At 46.6% G+C, this 10,023-nt stretch overlaps 1 protein-coding gene across 1 annotated transcript in view; it reads left to right on the forward strand.

Annotated features, from left to right (window-relative positions):
- Positions 1 to 2,904, forward strand: part of spire2 (spire-type actin nucleation factor 2) — a 42,773-nt gene extending 39,869 nt beyond the window's left edge. The window contains exon 15 of the mRNA XM_066649225.1: positions 2,010 to 2,904. Coding sequence (XP_066505322.1) covers positions 2,010 to 2,211 — 202 coding nt within the window. The 3' untranslated portion in view covers positions 2,212 to 2,904. The remainder of the gene's footprint in view (positions 1 to 2,009) is intronic.
- Positions 2,905 to 10,023: the final 7,119 nt, after the last annotated feature.

Here is a 10,023-nt window from a genome sequence, read left to right on the forward strand (position 1 = left end):
TATCTTTAAAGGTACAGACAGTGTAGTGTATATTTAAAGGTACAGACAGTGTAGTGTATTTTTAAAGGTACAGACAGTGTAGTGTATATTTAAAGGTACAGACAGTGTAGTGTATTTTTAAAGGTACAGACAGTGTAGTGTATATTTAAAGGTACAGACAGTGTAGTGTATCTTTAAAGGCACAGACAGTGTAGTGTATCTTTAAAGGTACAGACAGTGTAGTGTATATTTAAAGGTACAGACAGTGTAGTGTATATTTAAAGGTACAGACAGTGTAGTGTATCTTTAAAGGTACAGACAGTGTAGTGTGTCTTTAAAGGTACAGACAGTGTAGTGTATCTTTAAAGGTACAGACAGTGTAGTGTATTTTTAAAGGTACAGACAGTGTAGTGTATATTTAAAGGTACAGACAGTGTAGTGTATATTTAAAGGTACAGCAGTGTAGTGTATCTTTAAAGGTACAGACAGTGTAGTGTATCTTTAAAGGTACAGACAGTGTAATGTATCTTTAAAGGTACAGACAGTGTAGTGTATTTTTAAAGGTACAGACAGTGTAGTGTATTTTTAAAGGTACAGACAGTGTAGTGTATCTTTAAAGGTACAGACAGTGTAGTGTATCTTTAAAGGCACAGACAGTGTAGTGTATCTTTAAAGGTACAGCAGTGGTGTTAGAGTCCAGTTGTGTTCCTAAAGGTTCATTACATTCTCTTCTCCAGAAGGAGAGGGGGATCTCTGTAATCTTTCATTATACAACTGTGGAGAATAAAAGAACACAATAAAAGTCCTGGAGATGAAATGGAGCGAATGACATCAACACAACTTTAACATCCACAGTTAATACAGAGTAAGGTACTCTGTGATGTTGTATTTGTCTGTGATGAAGGTGACGTTTATAAACGTATCAGTGTGAGCATGCTGCCATTTCAGGGACAGCATTGTTCACGTTACAGAGAGATACAGGACACTTACAGTAATGAATGTGAACCGAAGATCAGCCAAATCTGTTCTGAGCCAAACCTCAGGACTGAGGAATGAGGCGTGTAATGTGAACAAAGCCGAAGTGATCTCAGTCGGCGCGATGGTTCACTACAAGGAATGAGTTCAGACTGAGGTGGTCTCACTGCAGCGTTCTTCACCAGCTGAAGCTTGTCTATGTTGTTACTGTAACATCCAGGAGCCAGGACACAGACGTGCACGATGCCACTGTGAAAAGGTCAGATGTGCGTGTGTAATGTAGATAATGGCAGCTAGGTGGTGCTGCAGCTGGTGCCACTTCCACAGAGCTGCAGGGTCCTCAGTTCATTGTCCATCTCACGGACACAGATATTATTTATTACAGTTTCCTCCCTCCCTCTCCCTCTCTCTCTCTATCTCTCCCTCTCTCTCTCTCTCTACCCCTCTCTCGCTCTCTCTCCCTCTCTCTCCCCCTCTTTCTTTCTCTCTTTCCCTCTCCATCTCTCTCCCTTTCTCTGTCTCCCTCTCCCCCTCCCTCCCTCTCTCTCCCCTCTTTCTCTCTCTCTCCCCTTCTCTCTCCCTTTCTCTCTCTCTCCCCTTCTCTCTCCCTTTCTCTCTCTCTCCCCCTCCCTCTCTCTCTCTCTCTCTCTCCCTTTCTCTCTCACTCTCCCTCCCCTCTCTCTTTCCCCCTCCCTCACTCTCCCCCTCCCTCTCTCTCTCTCTCTCTTTCTCTCTCTCTCTCTGTCTCTCTCTCTCCCCCTCTCTCTCTCTTTCTCTCTCCCTCTCCCTCTATCTCTCTCTTTCTCTCTCCCCCTCTCTCTCCCTCTCTCTCTCTTTTCTCTCTCCCCCTCTTTCTCCCTCTCTCTCTCTTTTCTCTCTCCCCCTCTTTCTCCCTCTCTCTCTCTTTTCTCTCTCCCCCTCTCTCTCCCTCTATCTCTCTTTCTCTCCCCCCCCCTCTCTCCCCCCCTCTCTCTCTCTCTCCCCCTCTCTCTCTCTTTCTCTCCCCCCCCCTCTCTTTTCTCTCTCCCCCTCTCTCTCTCTCTCTCTCTCCCCAGATCTCTGCGCTCTCTCTCTCGCAGAGCTGTGGAGGAGGAGTTTCCTTATCTCTACGCGGCTGGCTGCAGTCTGAGAGACGTTTGCGCTGAATGCACCAAGTTTGTAGCTGATGTCGTTTCCTCCAGCCGTCGGAGCCTTGACATCATCAATAACACACCCACACGACAGAAGCCACACCCCCGCCACGCCCACCACCACTAACCATGAGGCAGAGTAAAGGACAGAATGACTGGGGATCTACTGGGCTTCCCCTAAGCCACGCCCCCTGGGATGCTCCTGGGCAGTAAGCTCCGCCCCTCAGGGCTGGGATGGTCGGTAGTGTCTAGCTACAGCTCTGCAGACTGACACAGGGAGGGTGCTCTCTCACTCACGTTAAAACACATCGCTGCTTTAAAATGAAAGAAAAGAGGTTTAGTAAACACTGTGGTCTTACACCTATCAGCCATAACATTAAAGCCACCTCCTTGTTTCTGCAGTGACACCAGCACAACACACACTAACACACCACCACCACGTCAGTGTCACTGCAGCACTGAGGATGATCCACCACCTCATCACACCTGCTCTGTGTGAAGGGACAGTGGAGCTGAGAGAGGGAACAGAAGATGGCTTTAATGTTATTAAACAACACCAACCTCCCCAGCAGTGTTACTTTAAACACAATGTTTAATTGCAGCCGTTTTAAAACATTATTTAATTTTTAAAATGTTAATTAAGCTACCTCACTAACGTTTATGCAGCTGCAGTGGATTAAAAATACATTGAAACCAGTAGCACGGTGGCACCTCAGGGGCTCAAGTCACTGTGAGGAGTGTGGTGTGTTCTCTCTGTGTCTGCGTGGGTTTCCTCCGGGTGACTGTCTGTGAGGAGTGAGGTGTGTTCTCTCTGTGTCTGCGTGGGTTTCCTCCGGGTGACTGTCTGTGAGGAGTGTGGTGTGTTCTCCCTGTGTCTGCGTGGGTTTCCTCCGGGTAACTGTCTGTGAGGAGTGTGGTGTGTTCTCCCTGTGTCTGCGTGGGTTTCCTCCAGGTAACTGTCTGTGAGGAGTGAGGTGTGTTCTCCCTGTGTCTGTGTGGGTTTCCTCTGGGTGACTGCCTGTGAGGACTGAGGTGTGTTCTCCCTGTGTCTGTGTGGGTTTCCTCTGGGTGACTGTCTGTGAGGAGTGAGGTGTGTTCTCCCTGTGTCTGTGTGGGTTTCCTCTGGGTGACTGTCTGTGAGGAGTGTGGTGTGTTCTCCCTGTGTCTGTGTGGGTTTCCTCTGGGTGACTGTCTGTGAGGAGTGTGGTGTGTTCTCCCTGTGTCTGTGTGGGTTTCCTCTGGGTGACTGTCTGTGAGGAGTGTGGTGTGTTCTCCCTGTGTCTGTGTGGGTTTCCTCTGGGTGACTGTCTGTGAGGAGTGTGGTGTGTTCTCCCTGTGTCTGTGTGGGTTTCCTCTGGGTGACTGTCTGTGAGGAGTGTGGTGTGTTCTCCCTGTGTCTGCAGTGTCAGGAGAAACACTGGAGAAATAAAGAAATACCCTGTGTTTCAGTTCTGATTTTAACTTTCCCTCGTCCACTTCTCCTCAGCACTTCCCCTCGGGGGAACCCCTTTTGTCGCCTACAGGATCGTTCCGTTTCTGTGTGAACTGAAGTGAAGTGCATTAAATGAGCCCTCAAAGTGAATGAGACCACACTGATGACCATTTCAGAAGCAGAACTTGCCCAGAATGCACTGTGACATGAGGCAGTTGGCACCGCAGCAGTGAAAACAATACCACACCAATCAGTTTATAACTGTAAACCAACACAGAAACAATCTTCACAATGCTTAAAGTGTTCCTTTAAATGATAATGAGCCGCTTGCTGTTCACCCCGACCCCGAGCGCACAGCAGTGAGGAGCGAGGAGCAGAAGCTCTGGTTTTTAGCCGTTTTCACTCTGTTCTCTTTCTTCTCCGTTTTTACTCAGTGCTCTTATTTCTCCGCGCTCGTTGTGTCTGTTTTGTTGAGTTTAACCTCATCTTTGCGCTCTCACATAAATATGGGTCCAGCGCTGTGATTGGACAGACTCAGATGAGGGGGCGGGGCCATTCTAAAGTCTCTGCACTTGACGTCAGAAGCGGCACAGAATCAGAACGGCTCGCTTTGTTCCATGTTTCAGACTCAGGCAGCGCACAGAACACTGACTGGGGACATGTTTCACAGTGTGTGGGTTGGTGGGCTCCAGGCTATTGCACGATGTGTAAAGTTTATTATTTAATTGTGATGGTGTTTAGCGTTTTTCTGTGGGCTGTGGGGCTGTAGCTAGACCAAGGCATGATGGACTTGAGGAGATTCAGGTTTAGATGCTGTTGCCTTTATTCGGCTTGAATGTAACATATTTAATCTGTCAATCAATCTACACAAGCACCTCCCCCTGAGCAGAAGGGCATAAACCAAAGGTAATAACCATTTATAGGATTCCTGCTCAGAGCAAAGATTTACTCCAGCATGTCCTTCAGTAAAATACTGACAGGATTTGTAATTTCCTGAGGGTTTTATTGCTTTTATTTCTGCTCAAAGCCTGCGTTTGGCTTCGTTCTGATTTCGTCGTTCCTTTTCTCTTTTCACTTGTGTTCTGTTACGGTGCTGATTTTTGATGGGGTCACATCACTAACTCTGGAGCTTCAGCTTTTTATTTCAGAGCAGATTGATCCAGAGAAGATGGTCCACACTTCAGCTCCTGTGCTGAGACGCTGCTGGAAGTTCTAGAAGACATTTTGTATTCAAGCTGTTTTTTTTCAGGCTGCTACTTTCGTCCTTCCAGTCCAGTTGAAGGGAAATGTGTCGTGAGGGAACAACGGAACTGCTTTCACTACGACAGAACCAGCCCCCAGTCTCTGAGGATCTCAGAAATTCTGAAACTAGGAGCTAGTGAGGGGACATTCCATGCCCTTAAAGGGAACGTAGACAATTCTGACAATTCTCACAGTAAAACAAACTCCCAGTTAGCTTCTGTTTGTGTTCTTTCAGATGCTCTGCATCTTTTAATGTGGAGCGGTGCGTGTGAGTAAGAAGCGACACTATCTTTTAAGGTGGAGCGGTGTGTGTGAGTAAGAAGCGACTGTATCTTTTAAGGTGGAGCGGTGTGTGTGAGTAAGAAGCGACACTATCTTTTAAGGTGGAGCGGTGTGTGTGAGTAAGAAGCGACTGTATCTTTTAAGGTGGTGCGGTGTGTGTGAGTAAGAAGCGACTGTATCTTTTAAGGTGGAGCGGTGTGTGTGTGTAAGAAGCAACTGTATCTTTTAAGGTGGAGCGGTGTGTGTGAGTAAGAAGCGACTGTATCTTTTAAGGTGGAGCGGTGTGTGTGAGTAAGAAGCGACACTATCTTTTAATGTGGAGCGGTGTGTGTGAGTAAGAAGCGACTGTATCTTTTAAGGTGGAGCGGTGTGTGTGAGTAAGAAGCGACTGTATCTTTTAAGGTGGAGCGGTGTGTGTGAGTAAGAAGCGACTGTATCTTTTAAGGTGGAGCAGTGTGTGTGAGTAAGAGGCCACTGTATTTTTTAAGGTGGAGCGGTGTGTGTGAGTAAGAAGCGACTGTATCTTTTAAGGTGGAGCGGTGTGTGTGAGTAAGAAGCGACTGTATCTTTTAATGTGGAGCGGTGTGTGTGAGTAAGAAGCGACTGTATCTTTTAAGGTGGAGCGGTGTGTGTAAGAAGCAACTGTATCTTTTAAGGTGGAGCGGTGTGTGTGAGTAAGAAGCGACTGTATCTTTTAATGTGGAGCGGTGTGTGTGAGTAAGAAGCGACTGTATCTTTTAATGTGGAGCGGTGTGTGTAAGAAGCAACTGTATCTTTTAAGGTGGAGCGGTGTGTGTGAGTAAGAAGCGACTGTATCTTTTAATGTGGAGCGGTGTGTGTGAGTAAGAAGCCACTGTATCTTTTAAGGTGGAGCGGTGTGTGTGTGAGTAAGAAGCGACTGTATCTTTTAATGTGGAGCGGTGTGTGTGAGTAAGAAGCGACACTATCTTTTAAGGTGGAGCGGTGTGTGTGAGTAAGAAGCGACTGTATCTTTTAAGGTGGTGCGGTGTGTGTGAGTAAGAAGCGACTGTATCTTTTAAGGTGGAGCGGTGTGTGTGTGTAAGAAGCAACTGTATCTTTTAAGGTGGAGCGGTGTGTGTGAGTAAGAAGCGACTGTATCTTTTAATGTGGAGCGGTGTGTGTGAGTAAGAAGCGACTGTATCTTTTAAGGTGGAGCAGTGTGTGTGAGTAAGAAGTGACTGTATCTTTTAATGTGGAGAGGTGTGTGTGAGTAAGAAGCGACTATATCTTTTAAGGTGGAGCAGTGTGTGTGAGTAAGAAGCGACTGTATCTTTTAATGTGGCGCGGTGTGTGTGAGTAAGAAGCGACTGTATCTTTTAAGGTGGAGCGTTGTGTGTGTGAGTAAGAAGCGACTGTATCTTTTAATGTGGAGCGGTGTGTGTGAGTAAGAAGCGACTGTATCTTTTAATGTGGAGCAGTGTGTGTGTGAGTAAGAAGCGACTGTATCTTTTAATGTGGCGCGGTGTGTGTGAGTAAGAAGCGACTGTATCTTTTAAGGTGGAGCGGTGTGTGTGTGAGTAAGAAGCGACTGTATCTTTTAATGTGGAGCGGTGTGTGTGAGTAAGAGGCCACTGTATTTTTTAAGGTGGAGAGGTGTGTGTGAGTAAGAAGCGACTGTATCTTTTAATGTGGAGCGGTGTGTGTAAGAAGCAACTGTATCTTTTAAGGTGGAGCGGTGTGTGTGAGTAAGAAGCGACTGTATCTTTTAAGGTGGAGCGGTGTGTGTGAGTAAGAAGCCACTGTATCTTTTAAGGTGGAGCGGTGTGTGTGAGTAAGAAGCGACTGTATCTTTTAAGGTGGAGCGGTGTGTGTGAGTAAGAAGCGACTGTATCTTTTAAGGTGGAGCGGTGTGTGTGTGTAAGAAGCAACTGTATCTTTTAAGGTGGAGCGGTGTGTGTGAGTAAGAAGCGACTGTATCTTTTAAGGTGGAGCGGTGTGTGTGAGTAAGAAGCGACACTATCTTTTAATGTGGAGCGGTGTGTGTGAGTAAGAAGCGACTGTATCTTTTAAGGTGGAGCGGTGTGTGTGAGTAAGAAGCGACTGTATCTTTTAAGGTGGAGCGGTGTGTGTGAGTAAGAAGCGACTGTATCTTTTAAGGTGGAGCGGTGTGTGTGAGTAAGAGGCCACTGTATTTTTTAAGGTGGAGCGGTGTGTGTGAGTAAGAAGCGACTGTATCTTTTAATGTGGAGCGGTGTGTGTAAGAAGCAACTGTATCTTTTAAGGTGGAGCGGTGTGTGTGAGTAAGAAGCGACTGTATCTTTTAATGTGGAGCGGTGTGTGTGAGTAAGAAGCCACTGTATCTTTTAAGGTGGAGCGGTGTGTGTGTGAGTAAGAAGCGACTGTATCTTTTAATGTGGAGCGGTGTGTGTGAGTAAGAAGCGACTGTATCTTTTAATGTGGAGAGGTGTGTGTGAGTAAGAAGCGACTATATCTTTTAAGGTGGAGCAGTGTGTGTGAGTAAGAAGCGACTGTATCTTTTAATGTGGCGCGGTGTGTGTGAGTAAGAAGCGACTGTATCTTTTAAGGTGGAGCGTTGTGTGTGTGAGTAAGAAGCGACTGTATCTTTTAAGGTGGAGCGGTGTGTGTGTGTAAGAAGCAACTGTATCTTTTAAGGTGGAGCGGTGTGTGTGAGTAAGAAGCGACTGTATCTTTTAAGGTGGAGCGGTGTGTGTGAGTAAGAAGCGACACTATCTTTTAATGTGGAGCGGTGTGTGTGAGTAAGAAGCGACTGTATCTTTTAAGGTGGAGCGGTGTGTGTGAGTAAGAAGCGACTGTATCTTTTAAGGTGGAGCGGTGTGTGTGAGTAAGAAGCGACTGTATCTTTTAATGTGGAGCGGTGTGTGTGAGTAAGAAGCGACTGTATCTTTTAATGTGGAGCAGTGTGTGTGTGAGTAAGAAGCGACTGTATCTTTTAAGGTGGAGCGGTGTGTGTGTGAGTAAGAAGCGACTGTATCTTTTAAGGTGGAGCGGTGTGTGTGAGTAAGAAGCGACTATATCTTTTAAGGTGGAGCAGTGTGTGTGAGTAAGAAGCGACTGTATCTTTTAAGGTGGGGACACCTTGAACACAGCAGAATCTAAACGCTCATAAATCTCAAGAGACTTATCCGAGGTAGAATATGAACTGGGTTTGCTGAGCCAACTCGGTTTGTATTTGAAATTGTCTCTCGATTGTGTGCTCGGGTTGTGCAGTGTTGAGAGCAAGGCCACCCTGTTCCTTCGGGTGTCTGAGGTCTTCAGGGTCCGCGGGGGCTGGATCTGTGGTAGCGATAGCAGCCCAGTGCTTCCTCACCGTGATAAAAATGTACTTTTATTTTTACTTTGATCAACACTTTATTCACATTACAAAACTTTTGCTGAAGGATGAGGATGGAGTCAGGACTCACCGCTGACTGCTGAGGAACCAGAAACTGTGATGAAAGTGCAGTCGGTTTTGACCGCAGAATGGCGCTTATGGACAGGGAATATATTGCATGTTGGTAATATGTTCCAAAATCTAAATAAATATGAATAGATTCTACTGTATTTTCAATATATGACATTACTGTGTCGTTTGCGTGAATGAATCAGGGAGTGAGAGGGTTAAAGATATGGTGCCAGTTCTAGGGGCAGAGAGAACTGACGTTATGGCGACACAGCAATGTCCAAACTACAACACGCACAAACACATGGCGGAGAATAAAGCTGCATATGTGGACATGTGCCAAATGACAATATCACACTCACGAGAGCAGAAGGAACCGCGTGTTCGTCATACGCTCGGACTGTGTTTTCAGTTGCCTGTGTTTTTATTCCTTCTGCGTTTGCAAAACGTGTGCTCACGTGAGGTCTGGCCTGGGGTCGTTTTGACTGTTTAGAGGCAGGTCAGTGTTTTGGGGAAGGGTTAGGGGTCTCAGCCACGGATGCTCCGCGAGACATGTTCAGTGCGTTAATCTGGCCTCATTGTCAGGATTCTGCAGCTGCATGCCAAAATAGCAGCCTGTGATTGGCCCTTTTCGTGTCAGTCAGATGTCTGTTCCTGCAGTAGTAGGTGGTTCTTGGACACGTTGAGTGGGGAAAGGCACCAGACTATTCCTAGGGTTAGGAGTGGTTTAAACAGTTTGGGGCGGGGTCAGGGGTGTGGTTAAGAGTTTGGGGGCGGGGTCAGGGTTGTTATAACAGTTTGGGCTGAGGTGGGAGGTGGTGTTGACTGTTTGGGGGTGAGCAGAGTGTGTTGTTTTTACATTCAGCCCGTCCCTAAAATGTCCAAAACACCCTCATGTCAAAAGTAAAGCACCAAACGCTGTGTTGAAAATACTGAGAACATGAGGACAGATATCAAACCAGGAAATATTTAAATATTTGAGCATGAAAGACGGTGAGTGCCAGAATGTGATAAACACTCCACAGTTCTGTCTGCACTCGTAAGTGGGGCATTATTCTGCACCTTGTTTTTTGCGTGCCGTAGTTTCGATGCTGTTGTGCCACTGTAAGGAATCACCATACACACACACACACACACCCCTCAGCTGCAGCTCAACACTCTTCCCACGCTCTGCTGTGATGTTTTATAAATGCTGTAGATCTGCAATAAATCAAAGTGTAAACAAATGTCCTCCGGTGTCTGAGTTTGTCTTGGGTCAGAGGGCATGGGGTGGTCTCTAACCCCTTTCACACGTTGCACAAGAAGATGTGCGTGTGAACACAATGCCCATAATATTTGTCCTGGATTTCACACTGACTTATACCACAAGTGCCCTAGTGAACAGATCAGCTAATGTCCCGGAGTATTCCCTGCACACGCTGCACAGTCTCTGTCCCTGAACCACACAGAACTCTTCAAACTGAGAGAACACATCCTCCACAGCGGCCACATGTGTGAAAACCCTTCAGTGTCACAGCGGATGAAGGACTAGAGGACGAGGGACACACACTGTGCAGCGACAGATGAGCTACTGTCTCTGACTCTACATCTACAAGGTGGAC

Source organism: Hoplias malabaricus, chromosome 17, assembly GCF_029633855.1.
Source record: "Hoplias malabaricus isolate fHopMal1 chromosome 17, fHopMal1.hap1, whole genome shotgun sequence".
NCBI classification, from domain to species: domain Eukaryota; kingdom Metazoa; phylum Chordata; class Actinopteri; order Characiformes; family Erythrinidae; genus Hoplias; species Hoplias malabaricus.